The 20883-nt window shown below is 35.8% G+C and overlaps 1 protein-coding gene across 5 annotated transcripts in view; it reads right to left on the bottom strand.

The window, feature by feature from the left end:
- The window catches only part of OCA2 (OCA2 melanosomal transmembrane protein), a 196448-nt gene that overhangs the window by 123843 nt on the left and 51722 nt on the right, over positions 1–20883 (bottom strand). For all 5 annotated transcript variants that reach the window (XM_085582503.1, XM_085582486.1, XM_085582511.1 and 2 more), the window contains 4 exons: positions 20051–20123; positions 11634–11791; positions 11067–11149; positions 10580–10733 (listed from right to left, as the gene is read on the bottom strand). In XM_085582503.1, coding sequence (XP_085438629.1) covers positions 10580–10733; positions 11067–11149; positions 11634–11791; positions 20051–20123 — 468 coding nt within the window. The remainder of the gene's footprint in view (positions 1–10579; positions 10734–11066; positions 11150–11633; positions 11792–20050; positions 20124–20883) is intronic.

Raw genomic sequence — 20883 nt, 5'->3', positions numbered from 1 at the left:
CAATTTGGATGCAATAAAGCAACAGATTAGAAATATAGGATATAGTCAGATACAAAAGAGTTCAGAGTAGAAGAAAAAGGAAGTCTGTGATGCCAGATATTTAATTTTCCACATGCTCACCTCTGTTAAAGAGACTGACCAGTTAGTGAAAGCACAGCAACATACCTCCCCTTCAGCTGGTGATGGCAGCTAATGCTTTAGCTCTTCACCCTCTGCCCCCAGTTTGCTCCCTGCACAAGCTCTGCAGAAGCAATTCTGCAGCTCCTTCAGCCTTGGGGCACTGTGTCCAGCACATGGGAACCCCTCACAGGGGATGTGCCTCAACAGCTTGTGCAAAATGAATGATAACAGAAAATTAATTGCCTTAGAATTATCCAGTTAAGCAGTAGTAAGTAAACTCTGTAGGGATTTTAATTAGGCAAAAGGGAGCTGCTTCACATAGCTTAGAAAGAATGACATGCTGCTGCAGTGTGCAGGGATGGGCTGGAGCAATTCTTGAGGTAAGCATGTAAGGTACACTGGTGAAAGATTATGTGCATCAAGCACATAAAAATCCAAGCATCACAAAAATCTGTGACAGCAAGAACAGCTATTTATATCTCTCTCTGAAGATCAGGACACTATCTATATGTATTCCATATATGCAGGAGTGAATCATAAAATAAGATTTTACACTAGGTTAAATATTTAGAAAATATAATAATGAATCTCACTTTTATAAGTCAAAATTTGTCAAAACTGCATCACTGTACATAAGTATGACTTGCTTGGGAAAAAAAACATCAAGGACCAGAAGTTTACTCATTTTTACAAGAAATCAATGGTGAATCAATATTATACTACTGCCATTTGCATGAACTATGTAACCAAGACCAGTTAAGAGCACTGACTGGAGAAATCTGTGGATTTAGAAATGTTATTTTATCTTAGTACTAACATGCATTCTTATTCATTCTTTGCACAATAAATATTTATGCCTGTAACTGTGAAAATAATATTCCATATATACTCATTTATAGTCAATAAGTTCTTTTTAAAGGCAAATACCCCACCTTAAATTACTATTTTTAAATGGAAACACTAGATTCTGTAGCAAATTTTGTAATTTCTGGATATCTACTCAACCCCAAGGAAAGAAAGCACCCATCTATGACATTCTGCTATAATACTTACTTCTACTCAGATAGTGTGCTAAATTACTTGTTCTTATTTAATGTCAGTGGAGAACGTCCTGGTATAAACAACCCCACCTTAGGGGAAGTCATGTAAGACAACAACAGTTTGTCACTTTCTAATACAATGCTATGCAATATAGAAACTATACAAAATGATTCTCTTAAACAGAAAGTGATTAAAAGTAATATTACATGGTGTCCAAGAAAATGCCTGTATTAGTTCACTTTTATCCCTATGATATGTGTGCTGGTTTTTGCTGGGGCAGAGCTAAGTTTCTTCATAGGAGCTGGTAGAGGACTGCATTTTGGATATGTGTTGAACATAGGGTTAATAATGTAGAAATGTTTTTGTCATTGCTGAGCAGGACTTACAGAGAGCCAAGGCCTTTTATGCTTTTCCTACTGCCAGGCTGATGAGCAGACTATGGATGCATGGGAGACTGTGAGCCAGGACAGCTGACCCCAACAGACCAAAGGGATATTCCAGACTATATGACATCATGATCAGTATATAAAGAGGGGGGAAGAAGGAGAAAAGGGGGACATCCTTTGGAGTGGTGGTGTTTGCCTTCCCAAGTTCTGTATGATGGGGCCCTGGTCTCCTGGAGGTGCCTGAATGCCTGCCTGCCCATGGGAAGAACTGAAGTAATTCCTTGGTTTTCTTTGTTTGCATGCTGCTTTCACTTTCCTTATTAAACTGTCTTTATCTTAATCCATGAGTTTTCTAGCTTTTATCCTTTCGATTTTTTTCTCTAATCCCTCTGGTGGGGGAGTGAATGAACAGTTTCCTGGGGTTTGGATGCTGGCTGGGGTTAAACCACAACAGCACATTAACTAGAGCAAGCTAAGAAGTACAAGGTAAGGATATCTTACAATTCTTCTCTAGGATAGGCAGTCCTGAAATCCTGTGATTAGGTCAACTGCATTAAGCTAACATCAATTCTTTCAATACATAAAACAATGCAGAGAGAGAATCAGGGAGAGAGATAGACAGAGAAAGCAACTTAAGAAATCAAATTATTTTCTGTGAATAAATTACCAGATTAATTCATTCCCCTCTTTTCTACCAAAAATCTATAGGATGATTCTAGATTCTGCAGAGATATTTGTTACTCCAAATCTCTGTCAAAGGGTTTGAATGAACAATGTGCACAATTTACAATCTTTTCAGAGTCTATGAGTTTTCTTCCTCAGCTGTATCACTTCTTACTGTTTGTAGAGAAAATAAAATTACTAAAGCTTCATGCTGATATGGAATATTGGATTAACTGGTTCAAAGTGATCTTTGAATGATGCAAAGACAAATATACCCTTGATGCATGAGATGAAAGAAACTATTGAATTTTTATGCCTTGGAAACTTGAGGGAAAAGTAAAACTGGAGAGAAGAACATAGAACTAGGAAGGAGGGGGGGGAGGTATCATTTGTGTAGGTCAGAGGACCCAGAAGAGGGTGTAGTCCTATCAGATAAGGGTTGAAATGACTGCTAAATTGAGTCTTGTTTTGAAATAACCTCTCACCTCAGAATATTAAGGTAAAGAAGGATAAAAAGGTAATATTTCTATCAGAAATTGCTAGCTAATATTTCTATCAGAATCATGCAAAACAGAGAAATCTGTCATATCTATATCACTGCAGTCATAAGTGGATGTTTTCCAAACTCTACATGTTGGAATGGTTTTGATGTTAGGAAAATCAGTTTTATATATCTTCAGAAAACTCCAGAAGGTAGTATTCAGTGAAATCTAATAGCACGATAGCCCATCTGAGTGAAATTTTAAAAGCAAATCTCATGGTACTTGGTTTGAATTTTGGGATTTTGTCTTGTTACAGAAGTGGATAGACACATAGAGAAATGAGCAAACTCATGTTCTGTAAATCAGGGCCTTGACTCCATTCACATTAATAGAAAGATGAGTCCTGCAGAAAGAGAGGATGATGAACATTTTTATGTGCCAAGGCACTCATTCCTGTAATTTTAGCTGCATAAAACATGTTCTACATGACTTAAGGAAAGAGATCTGGTCATGAGCCAGTAAAAAACCTAGAAGAAAATAAACCAAACTGCTTCTGCGGGCCAGCATGATCAAAGCCATTGTTTACCAACAGGCTGGTCTAGGAATAATCTTTCAATCTTGCAAGGGTCAATTCAGTTCTCCAGCACCTACCTCCGCAGGCTTTGCTGACTCCATCCACTCCAGGTACTTTGATATAATTCCCAATGCATACCCTCGTTCTCTGTGCCCTAAAGACATCTGTGAGGACTGAGTGACCCTCAGTTATGTTTATAGTTTCAGAACATTTTCTGAAATAGAAGAAGATGCCACCATTTGTATTTTCCCAGTTATCTCTATTCTTGAGACTAATAAGACTGGGAACTTCTAGTACAAACAAATTACATTGACCAAATAAGGAAATTTTACCTTCACAGTCTGAATTTTTGTCAGCCCTCTTAAAATAGTAGGTTAATAAGCCATGCAGAAATACAGCCACACACTATGAACAGTAGAGCAAGCTGCAGTACTTGCATTACCTTTACAGGGAACTTTCTGCTCCAGCTAGCAGTTCCTCTGGAGAGTCTTTCATCCCTGATATCTCCTTTTTTTTTTTTTACTCCACTTTTCTTCTCTGAATTTTTTTCCTCTTTAAATCATGTCATATCTCCCTTCAAGCCTGCCCCCTACACTTTTAGGTTTTTTTTTTTTCATTTTTACCTTTGCTCTTGCTGAAGATACCATCTGAGGCCCCAGAAAGAGCTGGGTGGTTTTCATCCCTGTTTGTGTGAATTAGAAGTGTACATGAGTTCTAACAACTTGTTAAAATTTTAAGACTTTATGGCTCTCTACCCCTCTGCTTGCCGTAGGCAGGGTAGAACCTGAATGGCAGCATTCAATTAAGCTAATTTAATGTTCTGTTCCCTCTCTCAAACTAAAAGGAAACACACCAATCCACAAAATACATAGTATGCAAGACAGGGCAAAACATTTGTACTTGCCAGTTTTTCACAAATTGAACAAAATACAGTTCAAAATTAGATTTAAAAGGCACAGAAATTAGCAAACAGTCATTTGGAAATCAGTTTTTGCATTTAATGTGGAAAATATGACTGGTATTATTTCGAAAAATAGCATTCTGTGAAAAAAGAAGCCTAACACCTTTTAAAGCAGACAATCCTATCTAGTCCTTAGAATAGTGGATAGCACCATCCAGTGGCAATTTTTTTCCTATTTCATTCTTAATTAAAGACAGTTTACATGCTGCTGAAGTACCATAGCACCCAAAAGGAGTGTTTCCTTTAAAACACACATATTCAGAGCACAGCCAGACTTCTGCCAAGATAGATCTAACAATTAGGCAGGCAATAGTCAGTGTAAAATCAATATTCATATTGGGTTAATAATACAAAATTGTTATTATAACATATCAAGCTGTGATCCAGCTGGGGATTTTGCTTGCTGTTATATTGCATTTTTGTTTCAATTGAAACCCATCCCTTCCTTGTCTTACAGAATTTTGCTTCCTTTAAACTTTCTTCCCTTTGCTGTAGGTAGGGCAGGTAAAAATTACTAGTTTATCTTACTGGTGCTGACCCTGTCCTTTTAGAGCCTCCTCACTGTTGGCAGTGGCTCTAAGGAGCAGCTCACAATACTCCTGCACGGCAGATGGAAAGTAATTCTGAGCTTCTCAAAATGCACTGAGATCAAAATACACAGAGGTCACAGCCTCCTTGTAAATTAGGGAAAGGCATTAGGGATTGACAGTAAAGGTTGATTGTACTGCTTAATTGGTAGCTCAGGAGCAGACTGTTCTCTCTGGAATATCTAGGATACCACTTGTTGAATATTTCACTCTGGGAGACAGGATAGATGGATCTGCCCCATGTCTGGATCTCCTTGTTCAATCCAGTCATCCAGCATCTACCTCAGCAAGCTTTACTGCACACCCTCAATTTCCTAAAACCAGTTCTCATGGGGATGGCAAGAGTGCCCTCATCAAAGTGCACACTTTCAGTGAGGAGGTATGGGGGGAAGTAGAGTTTTGAATGGTAAAGGTGCTTAAGAGTTATAGGGACTCCAAACAAGATCCAAAACCATTTGTTACCCAGGGCAGATGAGGTTAGACTGCTCCAGAGGAAGCTAGATTTCTAGTTAAGGTAAGTTTTACTACTGGATTTTATGTTTAGCTTTCATTACCCTGATTTAGGTTCTGTACAACCCTCAGTGTCTCAGTATTTAAATCTTCTGGGATCTTTTACTCCCTACCACCCCCAGACAGTGGGGCAGATAAGGGGAAATTTTATTCTTGCCCGGGGAGTTATAGCTTGGATTCTTACTAAGGAGGATAGAAGGTTTGTTCTGATAATCTGTCCCTAATTTTCTGGTAAACCCTACAACACTGTTTTAATACCTCTTCACATTGTTTTAAATCCTAAAACAAATGAAATTCATAGCAGCAGGAATATATTCTCTCTGACAAACGGCCAGGGAGTGCACTTCCTTTTTCACATGGTCTTTTCCAATAACTGCTATGGATTTTCTTCTGTTCCTTTGCTACCAATCTTTTGAGAGGACATGTATGGAGGTGGGAACATTCTAATCCACACTCTTCTCAGTCTATATCTAAAAACAGATCAATACAAGAATGGATGGGAAGTGAGAAGCCATGCTGACTAAGCTGATCACTTCTGTGATCAGACACACTTTCTGTTATTTTCCTTATCAGAAAAAAATATCCCTAAAGATAAGCCTATTTCTATCACTTAACATTATGCTTCATAACAGCCAAGAACTATTTCTTCTCTTTTCCTATTACCTCTCTAAAGCATAATTTTTGTTAAAAATCTGGACTGTGTGAATGTAGACTTCAGTAATAACACCTTATTCCAGTTGTAAAAACGTTTCCTGCCAGTAAACACTGGTTCAACCAGCCTGCAATGACAGAAAAATGGTCAACTAAAATCACATAAAAGTTTTGTTCTCTGGAACTAATTTCTGCTGGTTAGATGCTATTAAAAACCACCCTGATATGAGTTAAAGAAATTTAGCTTAGGGGATGTTTATTCATAATTTGAGTTAGTTAATAATAGGAAAGTAATATGGAGAGAAACTGACATACTCAATTTCCATTAAAGTAATTTAAATTGTGATTATAAGCCCATATTTCATGATACTAAGAAAGTAGAGCTTTTAAGGCCAGATCTTGCACTTTCAAGTATTTGTGTTTTAAGAAGAAATACAGACATGTAAATGTCATTCAGGATGTCAGATCATTAAAATGCCATCTAAAAGATCCTGGCAAGATCTTTCTTAGTGCTAATTACAAGACAGGGTATGTGGCTAAATAATATAACTTGTGATAACTCCTGTGGAGGCTCTCACAGATAGGTGCTCTGATACTTGCTTTTTCTGCTATTTGATATGCCATTGGTATCTCTTAGGTTTTCTTCATTTTTTTTAATTAACTTAGTATAATAATTGTTATTTTGCCTTTTCTCCTGATTAAATGTAATGTTTTAAAAAATAGCTTTTAAAAGGCAATTATTTCACATTTGCTTCTGCTCATTCAAGTATCATAAACAGCTAACACTGCATTTTAACACACCACACAAAACAAATATATTATTAGGGGAAAGTGTTGGACAAGGGCACATATTAATTCATTTCAATTAATGAGCTCTATCCTTTAATAATTGATGTCTAGCATTCCTCCTTACATATTTCTAATTAATGCAGCTTCAACATAGCTGCAGATATGCAGTTAATAATTACAAATAAGAGCTTTATAAAGCCAAAAAACTTTTTTGCATACCAGCAAAAACTTGAATATTTCAACAGATGTTTTAAGATATAGATGGCAGATAGATTTCTCTTTAGCATACCCAGTGTATCATTTTGTTAAATAAAACAGGGACAAGGTGAGAAAGCAAAGGTATCTAACTAATCTGTTTAACTGATAGCTAAAAATGAGATTTTATCTGCACCACATTTCCTTGACCATGCCTTATGGCCAAAAATGACACATCATTAAGTTAATGAGCTACAATAATCACTTTAGTCACACAGGAAAATGCTTTTCTGGAAGAAATTATGGAAATCGAAGAAGGCAAAGGATCAAATACACTCAACTGAAAGAACAAAGATGTTTGGAGCGGGGGTTTATAAAAATCAAATTTTCTAGCTTTTTTTCCAAATTTACAGTCAAGAGAGTATACACATTTTTAAGATCAAAAGTAGAAAAAGCCTGTCTGAAAATTCATTGTAAACTGATTTAATACAGCAACATCAGTGTAGAACTCTGTACATCCACCTTTTACACCAGATGTCTCTGTCGACCAATGCGAAAACATACTTGTAACCCATTAACCAGTGATTGCACAGTAATCCTGAAGGGTCAGAGAGAAGAGATCAACAAAAGTAAATCTGGCACACTTTCTTTCTTATTTCAACATGCAGATTTTTGAATTTCCTGTGCATTTTATACTTTCAAGAACAAAATTAAATACTTTGTGGTTTTCAAGAAGTCTATAAAATAGTATAGATTAGATCAAAGCAGAAGCACCACAAGAAGCTGAATGTTTTTCTCCTTTGGGACAAGGGGAGGGAATAGGAGACTGAAATTCTGAGAGGGAACAAACTGATATTTGAAGAAAATAATTTTCAAGAGAACTAACATATAATGAAAGAATAGATGACTGCATAAAGGAAAAAAAAAAAAAATAAAATTGCCCACAAACTCCAAACAAGAAACTAAGGCATGGCCAAGAGAGTGAAAAGCAATATGAAACATTTCAAGAGGTAGAGTAGTAGAATTCTGAAGTAAGAAAATAGTCATATTTGTGTTAAACCGGAAACTAGAAATCATTAGGAATTAAAGAGGAAAAGGGGTATCTTCTTTTATCAGAAACATATTTGTATTTTATGAATATATAACATGGAATCAGTTTCAAAAGGAACAACACTGAAAATAAGTGCCTGAAGAAATGAAGTTCAACAGCTTGTTTTCTGAAGAATAGCACATCCTGAGACTTCCACTGACAAGGTGGGGTGCTTAATTTAGACATTTGATGTTAACACGGAGGCAAACAACTGCCTCAAAGCAGATTTTACCCTGCATGTTTTCAGTGGTAAAAGTTTTGAGAAAACAATTGTTTACAGTAAATGCACTTCAGTTTCCATCTGGAACATCTTACTTGGCAATCTTCTCCCATCATCCCGTATCTGCAGGAAGCAGAAGCTCTTGCAGCCTCTTTTGCACAGTCCCTGGTGACTAACTTGCCCCAGGAGGACAAGGGCAAGAAAGGATTAAAAGATGAGTACAGTGGGAATGAGGAGGCTGCAGGCAAGATCTACCCATGTTTGGGGAAAACAGGCTGTGCAGGAGGAAATAAAGGCTCTTGTGATTTGTAACATATAAGATGCTTCCTTTTTCTTCATTTCTAAAGAAAATATGTGAAAATATAGCTCTAAAACTGGTTTGGGTGTCCACAGTGTCTGAATCTGAAGCTGTATTGCAAATAATAATTAATAAAGGAAAATAACAAAGACTGATAAAAGATGGGGAGCAGCAACACCAAAAATTAAAATCTATCTCTTTAAAAAATTAAAGAGATCGTTTCTGCAGTAACATTGATTTCTCCAACAGTGAAAACAAGCTAAAGGGATAGAAAATGCAATGTGTTGAGTTATAAATACTGAATATGATGAAAGCCACTATTACATATTCCAACAATATTAACATCGATTGCTTGCAAGAAATCCATGAGGGAACCATAGAATTAAAAACTAAGAGTTTAGAATTTACTCTTGTTGTAGCATTTGTCATTCCTATAGTTGCTATGGAGAAAGTGACACAATATGTGGCTTTCCACAGTCTAAATTTCAAAATTTCAAAAAAGTTTACTTATGCATACTTATTTGTACCTTTGAATTTGCAGAAATAATTTTTCTGATGACAATAGAAATATTTCCTATTGTTTCACAGAAATAATAATTTAATGAGTTGTTTTAAGGCTTTTCCTTAAAAGAAACAGGAAAATTAATGCTTTCCCTGACTCTGCTTTTCAGATTCAAGTCTTTATTTCCTTTTCCAGATTAATTTTTCCAAAGCAGATTTTCAGGATGAAAACACAAAACCCCCCTTTACATACATTTAAAACCTGATGTTTTTGCAACTGCTAAAAGATTGCATAGTTGGGTTTGGGGTATAGGGGTGGGGAATTTTGTTTTGTTCAGCTTTTTTTAAAAAATTATTTGTATTTAAAAGTATTAAGACTTTGGAGCTGTGCTCCGTGTCTACACATATTTAGAGAAAAATCTAGTCCAATCCCCCTTTGCATTTAATATAATATCTTTTTCTTAATTTATAATGTATACAGAGGCATTTTTAGGTTTAGAAAGAAGTAATAATTGCTGAACAACATAATCTAAATGTCTAAAGCATCTGCTGTGTTGTGTGCATCTATTATTGGTATCTGATTAGGTGAAGTTCTACAACTTTACCATTTTAATGGGGAACAGGGTGAAAAACTCAAAATATGCAATGGATGTGGAAGAAAAATGAGCATGCTAGACATATATATTGTGGAGTACCTTGTAGACTTAATTTTATTCATTTCTTTGTTCCATATTAATATAAATTAGATGTGTTTAGACTCAAAGAATTGACAGTGTGGATGCTCATGTGAATTAAAAATAATTTTTTAAAGTGTTGCTCCCCATTTGCAACTCATTTTAAGATAACAGTGTTTTTAGTTCAAAGAATTCAGTTGGAGTTCTGTGTTATTTATGATATGTTTTCTATTCTTAGTGTGATGCAATGCATTTTTATTGGATTTAGTACCTCAAGGTTTTGTAAGGTTGTTGCAATATATCTTAAAAGTTCCCTGTCCCTTGACTTCATATTAATTCAAGCTCCATTTCCTTTTCAAATAATACAGTTAAAGAATGTCTAAAAGTCACTTATTAAAATATATGCTCACTTTAACCTGTGGAAAGTACACAAAGTTCATAATTTGAGGTACCTTAGAGAACGTAAATAATAAAATAGTTTTTTTCTCTTACCTTATGAAATAACTTAAAAATAATTTTTCCACACCTTTCACAATTCTGACCTATTTTTACTCTCACAATAAAACTATAATTCTGTTGAAATATTAAAAAACTTTAAAAGTGTAATAGAAAAATATACAAGATCATTGTAACATTAGAAGTACTTGGCAATATCACTTGGCAATGCAGAACAATTTCCCCACATGTATCTTATTCCTGTCATTAGCAACACTGATGGTGCACAAAGAAGTTGCATACACATTTTAAAATTGTATCAAAGCCCAAGACTTAAAACTTTTCTTGTGCTCCACTTAGAACTTAGGAAAAAAAGAAAATCAAAGTACAAAACTGACTTACTTCCAATATGATCAGCACGTAGACACCTACTAAGATGATGGATGCAACTGTTACTTGTGCCTCTATATTTGCATGAAGGTACTGATGCTTCATGGAGAGAGGAACACTTCCAGACTCCTGCAGGGAAGCTTGAATGTTTATGAAGATGGTGCCTCTGGTAAAAGAAAAAGAAGTTTTGTTTATTCCTGGAATTATATACCTTTTATTTGTGGATTATTTTGTATTGAGTACCTATCAATATACTTGTTATATCTTTACAAAAGCAAGCAACTCCTCATTTTCAAACAAACTCTATCCTTCTAAAAACTATTGTTTAGAAATTAACTCAAGTACAAACCAGTCTTGTAAATACTTTCAAAGAGCAACAAAAAGTCATCCTTTCCTGCCCTTCTGAAACATGCAGTGATAATTATTTTTAAAACCTTATCTTAGTCAAGTCTATGGAAATTATTCCCTCAATGAATCACTTTTAAGTGTCTTAGCCAACCTGTATGGTATCTGAAAGGTTCTAGTTGTGATGATCTGCTGATTTCTTCTTGAACTTAAGGGGAGAGACCAGTTGTATACCACCTGCAAGAGAATCATATTCAGCAAATTAGTGGAAGTCAGTGATATGTCTCTGATATAGGGTTTTATTTCTCTTTTTCTCTCTTCTGTCCTTTTTTTTTTTTTTTTTGTTGATCACACATAAAATCAGCCTAAATTAATTCCCCCGATTAGGTTTGTTATGGGTGTTCAGGTTTAATCAAACTAATTCATTCTCATACCGTCACTCAATCACTGAAGTGAAACACCTCCAGGAAGTCCTCCAGAGGGAGGATGCCAGAACACAATTTGCATTGAATATAGAGATCAAAATTTTAATGCAGGAAGCCCAGAGAAACCTTATAAAGGCAAAAGAAAATGCAACTTTAATTACAGCAAGATTTCTAATGCTGAAATTGAAACACTTTGCAGCAAGAAGAAGCACGGACAATTAATCCACAGAGTGGTGATGGAAATAAATGATAAAACATATCTCAGAAAAAGTGAAAGATAACTTGAAGATTATCACCTGCTGCTGGTGCCTCCTCCTTGATCCTGTGTCTTCATTCTGGCTGATTTGTACTACAATGTATTCCTTTGTTTGCTCATCAACCACTTGTGCCCCAAATGGGCCTCCTATGTCTAACTTCAACAGAGCAGAATCATGAAAGTCGGTCAGATTCACAGCTGTTAATAAAGTTGTTAAGGTACAAATTTCCAGTAAAAATAGTATAGGCTGTATAGACTGTACAAATTCCAGGAAAAAAAGTTGTCAATTTATATTGAAAAAATACATTCTTCAGCTAAATTTCAGGAATTTGGGAAAAAAAAAAAAAAAAAAAAAAAAAAAACCAGATGTTTACTTCCTCACAAAGTAGTACTGTTTTGACCAAGTTTCCTAATAAAACAAGAGTTACAGAGTTACAAGTTCAGAACAAATGTATCTTCCCTAGTGACTTTTGGAATTACCAGTGCTTTCACCTGATGTATCAAAGCTTCAAAATAGCATACAGAAATACACATAGAGACAGAGGAGTAAGGCTCTTTAAGCACCTGTATTAGATGAAAGGCTACACCATTAGCTCAGCAATTTAAACATTACAGAACTTGTACTGGTGAAAGCAATGTAGAAACTACAGAGGATTTTGCCTGATTATTTGCTTTTTGGTCAAAGTTTTGCTCACAATGTTACAAATATCTGAAAGATATTCTCAATCTCCTTTCAACTGAAGTACTCACAGACTCTATTACCCTCAGCTCCTTCATCTACTTTTTTCTTGAGATATCTCACATGAGGTGTGGTCAAACTACGCTCCTAGTCTAATATAATTGAGAAATCAGCCAACCATGATCCACAAATCCATTGGAAGTCCGGTTCTATTAGTCTCAATACATCTGGGGCTTTTTAAACCTAGTGTTGGGATAGTCCACTTCTGGCATGGTTGAAAAAAGCATCTCTGTGGCTTGGTGGGTAGGGAGGGGAGGGGATGAGGAAAGCCGGAGATTTTAAACCCTTCAGAGTTTGTTTGTTACTATAATAGAGTAATATTGTAATTACTTTGCTCCTGTCTGTGACACATGGAAAGCTAAGGCATCACCAACAAAACAAAAAAAGTTAACAAAAATAACTCCTTAGTTTTATGCATACATGTTCCATTGAAATAATGAGACTTAATCACATGCTTGAACATCTTATGGTTTTAACGTCTAATATTTTATTGAGCATACTATAAAGAAAGTAGTACGGAAACAACTGAATGTACCAGATCTACCAGATCATATACCCACCAAAATAATTTTCCCAATAAGATGCTTTGTAGCCCTCAAAACTATGCGACTTTGAACAGGAAAAGAAAAAAACTCAGGATAATTAGAGGGCTCAAGGCAGTGCTGTGATCTGCCCTGCTTCCAGTGACCTCCAGGGAAGATCATCCATGTAAAGTCAGTGCCTAATGGAGAAAAATGTGGGAGATTATGAGGTTCTTCTGGATCTAGAAAAGACTAATCTCCCACAGTAACAACATTAAAAAAAAAAACTTAGATCTGGTACCAGGTAGGCAGCCAATGCATTCAAAATAATATAAATGTCACCCTGCTTAGCAAGGCAAGCTGAGCAAACACCACCAGTAACACTCACATGCCATTAATTAAAAAATTAGTCCCCAACCATCTATTTGCTTAAAGGAATCACACATGAAAAGGATAAAAAATAATAATCTCACATGTAACAAATCAGGAGACAAATCCAGTCTGAAGAATTTACACTCACAACTCTTAGCAAACATAAACATAAATAACAACAACTCTCTTCTGTTTCTGAAAGTTTTAAACATGATTTGGCATCACTGTTTTTCTGTGTCACTAGTTGATATATAACAGGAATCTCAATAGGAACTATATCCATACCTTTAACTAGATACATTAATTAAACCTTTTAAAAGGTCTGCTCACCTGAAATCATTAACCCTAAGGTCTGGGACAACTTTTGATAGTCAGTTTTTTCACAAGGAGTGTAGCCACTTATATCTTGAAAAGCTTCAGGTGCATATAATTATGGCAGCTTCCTTTTAAGCAATACTTTTAAAATAAATCCTGTAATTACTTAGGTGACACATTCAGGAGCTATTAGAAAAGATGTCTAAAATTAAAACTTATTTTCAAGAAGAGTGGCTCCTTTTCTCCTTTCCTCTACAGATAAGGATACTTTTTCCATTCCATTCCATTTTGTACAATTATAAAACCACTATAAAAACTCACAGGGAAAAAAAAAAAAAGAAATGTTCTCCTTTGATTGTGAGTGCAACAGAACATCATTCACCAGTCTGCATTGAGGCTCTTAAATCCCATCAGAGTTATCTTTTTCCAAACAATATTTTGGGTCTCTGTCATAATTCCATTGTTAGATTGCAGCAGATCACAGCCTTTATGAAAGGCGGAATCATAATAAACCAGAAGAAAATGCCAGTCATGCTTCCATGGATAAAATATTATGTTTTTTATCAAGCTGCACTTCAGAATATTTTTGTTCTACCTTACCTTGTTTTTTATTTCCCTTAAATTGCCAGAATGTGATTTTCTCTAAATTTTTATCATTCAGATATGGACAATTTTTGGGAAAACTCTCTTTTTACTTCTAATATTTCCTTTTATTCTGAAATTGAAGTATGCTTTTCCTTTTCTGAACTTTTTTTTTTTAATGTGTCCTCCAGTGTGCTCCTTTAAAGCAAAAAAATCTCCCTGGGTAGATTTACAGCCAGAGCTGATATTTTTCATTTCACTTCAGATAAACTGCTTCATTTTGATATAGTTCTATTCTTGAAATCTCATTATTGCTGTGAATTAGCCCGTCAAGGGATTTGGGTTTGTGTTTGCTCTGTGAAACATTACACTGTGGCTGTCTGTATTTACACCTGGCACCAGAGCAGGTCTGCTGCTCCCAGCTGAATCAAGAGCTGTGTTTCCTGATCCTGGTTTTCTGAAGTGGTTTTGGGGAGTATGTGACAGTCATCTCATGTTACTTTATTTTTATGTGGCTTATGTTGGTGGAATGGGATGCAGTGGCTAAACATTTAAACTGGTATTCATTCACCACAGTTCATGCTCCCGTACTTTGGACATCTGCATGTGATGCATGTTGCTTCCCTAAAATCAATGATAAAAGGTGCTTGTAAGATGGAATTCATGGCTTCACTACATGAAGATGAGAATAAGTGCTCATGAGGAGCATCCATTCTCTCTATTAACTATAAAGAGAACCTAGAATGACTAACTCAGGAGTAGCTGAGTCAGCCCCCAAAATACTGAGTCCCTGCTCTGCCCTCCATCAGGTAATCATTTCAATATGTACAGAGGCAGCCAAAAAGCCCTGTTTGACAGAGATTCTCTGTTCTATTTGCACATAGATGGCTGACTTTATGCTTTCCTTAATATCTATCTGTATATCCTATTCTGTATACTGTAGAATGGACCTTTGTCTATGGATTGTTTTTCAGCAAGTTTCTGAGGCAGTTATACACCATTCATCCTGATTTATGACCAGGTCACTTATATTAGTTTCTCTAGGATACTATCATTTTAAAGAAGGCCTTTTCCCTGGATCTCAGCATCATTTTTTGCGTATTTTCCTTAACTGGTGTTATTTCTGCATTAGTATTTGTGCTTTTCTTTTTTTTTATTATTTCCTATCTCTGTTCTCATCTCTGATGAGGTTTTTTCTACATCATCCCTTCATAATATAGCAAGTTAAACAACACACTTCTCTGTCCCTATTGGCTTCCCCATTTGATGAATGCTCTATAAACTTTTTATTTTCCTACTTTTTTGAATGCGAGTAATCCAGATCCATTATTGTCTACAGTGGATACATCCTTTCTCTCTGTTCCATCAGTTTGAGAAGTTCTGTAACACACTAATTTCTACAGTATTTTATCAATTTTGCCTTGAGATTCCGTTTCTTGGCTGCTTCTGCACGTCCTGGTCTTCATCCATCTATTTAACAGCTTGAACACTGCCTGTAGGCCTAAATGCTTAGTACATTTCCAACATCAAAAACATAAACAATTTTTAAATGCTTTCTGCAAGAAAAAATTATGGAGGAGAGTCTGCCAGCAGAGAACTAAAGTAACAAAATAAGAAAATATTCAAAGGAATTAGAGAGGATTAGAGAGGTTTTGTAATAAATTATATTCATTTATGCCCCCTGGAGAAGAACCTTCAAGGAAGCTGAAAATTCTGCTAAAATATGACTATATGCTTTGCCTCACAATCCTTCTTTCTATACAAATACCTCTTGCTCAGGGAGTGGTAAATGTTGTTTTCCACGTCACTAATTGTCATGGCATGATTGCAAGTTTTCTAGTGACCTTTCCTTGCATCATGATGAACAGTTGCAACAACAACACAAATTCATGCAGAAATCACTCAAATTCATACAACTTCAGCAAGGAATTTGATTATGAGTCTTAAGTCTGCTTGTCCTAGAGACTCCTCATCCATATGTGGAATTGTTCTAAATAGTTTCACTCAATCCAAAGATAAGATGAATCTAGCCTATGATTTAAAATTCAACATATTTTTACTATTTACATCTTCTACTTTATGAATTTGAGACCTTAATCCTGGACTGGAAGTAACAAAACCTCTCATGGCAAGAATGGAAATATATCCATGAAAATGGCCCCTGTCTAGTCAATTTGATATCTCTAGTTTTGTCTGACTTGGAATAAGCAGATACAAATTCAGATGTGATCTCAGGATATGTACTTTTATTGAGTTTTATTTTGAACATAAAGTAAGAAACTCTCTATGCTGGGTGCTGCAAAAATATTTAATTTACAAAATGACAACCTTTGCTCCAAAAATTTAACTGGGGAGATATCAAACACCTAAATAATCAGATAATAAGAACAGGACTGAAAGACTTTAAAACATGTTTACAAAAATTCAAGATCCTTGGCCAGACTCAGGAAGAATTCACAGTCCACTCTCCAGGTAATTTCTGACAATCAGTCCAAAAAAGCAAAATGAAATTGCTTTGCCCACACTGATCTAACCTTCCCTCACCTATGACATGACTGGGTGCAAGTACAAATGCTGAGAGGGAAGAAAAGGTTGTTACTGAGGGAGAGTGTCAAGATGGAAACTCACACTTCAGCGAGGTAGGTGTGACATCCATTGCACAGAAATGAGATGAAGATTTACCATTTTTTGAAAAATAAAATATTTCCACGATTGAGAAGTGTAGAAATAGCCATAACTGTATGAGATACAGTGAAACAAAGAAGCACTGTATCAGGGAGACTGACATTTCTCCAAATTACAGTGAAATGGCATACAGTTTGATTGTATAATTCCTTAAAAGCATGATGAATCCCAATTACTTTTTAATATCATAAAACCTAGTTCAAGTTAAAAAGTGAGTGTCTAGTTCTGCTCCAGTTGTCCATTCCCTATTGTTGGACAAAAGCTTAAATTTGCTTAGATCAGGGAAGTAGTTATTAGAAACAAAAAAATGAACACAAAGTATATTTAGTACTTCAGAAAATTTTTCAAGTCTGAAAATGTATGTAAGTTGTGAAGAACAAGAATATTTCTCATTCACTCTTTGATCATCCAGTTAATGGAGAGACATTCCCTGAATGCCAAAGAGTTAAGAAAAAACAAGAATGTTCATGTCTTAGAATAGGTCTATGTAAGTAAACAAACAAATGCTGGAATGTATTCAGACTCTATATCTCTTCTTCTATCATCTTAATAATTAAAGGTGTTCTTGCCTTAACATACAACCTTTGAACAAAAGATGTGAAAATGCTTCACATATTAAAATATCAATATCATCAACAGTGATATTGAATCTTGCTTCCTGCAGAAAGGGTCCTCAGGTCAGGTTTCAATATAAACTTACTTCTTTCTGGTATTATAGAGTTGACTGTTAGAATTTAAAAACTAATAAATCCCAAGGATTTATGGATTTATGTTCAAAGAAACATTACCAATATTTTGAAAAACTATACTAAAATCACTGAATTTATGTCTGGTGCCTGTACAGAAATCAGTACTAAAAAAAAACCCAAACAAAACAAAAAACAAGAACAAACAAACAAACAAACAAAAAAAAAAATCACACACAAAATTACAGACTCAGAAATCTTCTATTAATTCACAGGAGGCAAGATGTTGTTTCCAGAATCTCCAGTCATCACACCTCAGTGTTACATGCCAGGTTTATACCCATGGGGATGGACAAAGCAATGGGAGAAACACAAGGGCTAATACAAAAGGTAATGGGAAGAAAAACAGCTAGAGTAAAACCAAATCAGAGATAAACATATAGCAACACAAACAGAAATCTCATCTGAAAAGCAGGTCACCTCCATACCAGCTAATGAAGGCCTTTCCCAGCACCAGAGAAGGAAAGTTCCACCCTTGAGCAAACCTGAGATCTCATGGGCATGGCAGAAAAAACAAAAAAATTCCAGGTGATACCGGGATGACAAAGGACATGAAGTCCAAAAGTAATCACTCAATTTGTTTTGACTTTTCTAGCATATGGAGATACATTGTATATGTGAGCACACACTCAACACAACAGTGTGGTGCTTGGCCATTTCTGGAAATAAAAAGAACTTAGAGGAAGGAGTTAAAAAATAAAAAAAAAATTATATAAATATATATAGTGGTTAGTATCTATTCAACAATTCTAAACAGTTTTTGAAGCAGAAGCAAGATGTTAAGTGTGCTCATTTGCATATTTTGGCATCATATAAGCTAAGATACTTATTTTCCACCCAAAGTCTCATATGATAACCTCCAAGGGCTTTGTGGCAAGGACTACTGCAACACACCTGCAAACCTACCATTAAAATCTCATGGTCATTCAGAGAGTAGCCTGTAGTGTACATTGGGTGTACAGCAGTCTGTCAGCCAGCATAAACTGCATCTTCAACACTGCTGTCTGAATGGTTAACATTACCAAGATCTAGCCAAGAAGTGGAATACTTTCTTCACTATGCAATAAAGAGGAAGACAGCCACATGAACTTACTGCTGTGCAAATAGAGACTGACAGTGACAGTAAGAGGACATTCAGGATTGCTGGTTCCTTTTCCAAAACTCTTACAAATGCAATCATTCTCCTTGACTCTTCGGCTTGAATTACTACATTACCTTGGCAAAGAAGCTTGGCTTTGCTGGATTGCTTGCCTCTCACTTTTCCCCAGCTCAGTGACATCAGACAGCAGATGGAATATCTAGTTTTCAAGACACATTACACAAACTAAAAAGCTTTAGCTTTGGGTTTGTCATGTAAGAAATGGAAATGCTATCTTCTGACTGTCTGACAGCTATTTGTCTCAAAGTGTCCTGACATGATAGGTAAAATGCAAAAGATAGGAGCACCTGTTTGTTTAAAATCCTAGTCCCAAATGCAGTTCCCTGAAACAAAGGGAATATTTGGTTGCAGAGCTAATTTGTACAGTGCAACAACTACGGGTCCACCCCAAGTCTGGAAAGAGAGGAAATCCTCAATTTGTACTGTGACAGTTGACTAAAACTTGAAGACTCACTTTCAATTCATCCTCATCTGGCAGCTAAGCCCATGACAGCCATGGGGCTGTTTAACACCACACCACCACAGGAGCTTTCAACAACTGTTTCACGGAGAACCAAAAACACTGATGTGAACAGGATATTGATGGGAGTTTGCAGTTGAAGTTGCCATTGGTCCTACTAAAAGGCCATTTGCTTCCCTCCAAAAAGCAATCTCAACCTTAATTATAAATTGCCCTAAAGCACTAACATTTTATTCCTCATTTACCCTACTAATTAGTGCATTATATAGTGTCATTATTGGTGACAGTGAGAATGCTAATAATTAAATCCATTTAAAATGGACTCTCCCTGCCCAAAGCTATGGACCTGACAGTTATATAGAAGAACAAAGCATCTCAAAAATGAAAACCTATTACACCTTTTCAAAACAAGGGACCTTGCAGGAGCTTGTGAAATATATATATATATACATGCATCTTCTTTTAACACTAGTGAAATAAGAGTCAAGCAGATTTCAGACCAGACTGATTAAACTAGAAACATAGTGGGAAGACTAAATGTAATTAATTTGCAAAAGTTTTTGTTTTTTAACTAACTGAATCTTCAACCCTCAAAGACTTTTCACATTCAGATCTGTATTGACCTATGAATATTTTTTATTTGGGGTTGTTCTATTGCTTTTTCTTCTAAACAGTTGCTTGGCCCCAGACAGGTGCCATTCAGAACAGCTTGGAGAGGGAGTACTTGGGCTTGTGTCAAGGACAAGTCTAAATGCGGCCAAGGCTCTGAGAACACCCACTCCTCTCAGGATATAAGACAAAAAATACACACCCTTCCAACTACTTTATCAATGAAACTTCAGATCTTTTTTTTTTTTTTTCCAGTGAAAGAAGGATACAGAAGCTTTCCAGAGGCGATACAGCCAACATCTGCCAGGGCATACCTTGATCTGGATAAATGCCAAATAAAATCTAGGGCAAGGATAAAAAATAAACAGTCATTAGTAGCACAAAAACTGCAAAAAAAACTGCTAAACTTATCTCAAATACTTTTAAAATTCTCTTTTAAATTTCACATTCAGTTGTGACATTGTTTCAATATTATTAGGTATAACTCCACAACAGTTGAAAAGCATCTCTGGGATATATAACAAGGGTAAGTAATATTCTTTCAGTTAATTTATAGTCAAAGTCACATATTTTATACACTTTTTCAAAATGTCTCTTAGGACAATCTTCAGGATCCATCTGGAAAGCAGCACCCATACCTGAGGAAATGCAGAGTGTCATCTATTTTCTTTCTGGCACAGAAACCCTGCTACCCAAAAAGGAATTCCCCACAGCTACGAAAAAATAAACTCCAACTTTTTGAAATTTTTCTCTAGACTTTCAGTTTAAGATTTTGCTGAATTTGAAGATTTTGCTAAAGGAGTGCAGCACTTTGGCCACCTGAAGGAGATACCAACCTCCTGATCACCTTCCACCTTTGATACTGTGAAGCACTGCCATTGCTGCAGCATCCTCCCAAGCACAGCTTTCCCTATGAGCATTCCTCACATGTCAGGATCAAAAGATCCACCCTAAATTCAACAAGCATCCTTAAAGGACCTACAAATTTTGGTTTAAGCTGCTTCTTCCTCCAAATCAACTATTTACCCAACCACATTGTCCTGAGAGGTGACTAGTGCATCAAATAGGAGTATGACTAGGCATGAAGCCCTGCACAGTATTG

Source organism: Lonchura striata, chromosome 1 (genome assembly GCF_050655825.1).
Source record: "Lonchura striata isolate lonStrDom1 chromosome 1, ASM5065582v1, whole genome shotgun sequence".
NCBI lineage: Eukaryota > Metazoa > Chordata > Aves > Passeriformes > Estrildidae > Lonchura > Lonchura striata.
The sequence above is the reverse complement of the archived record's forward strand: the minus strand, read 5'-3'. Positions and strand labels throughout refer to the sequence as shown.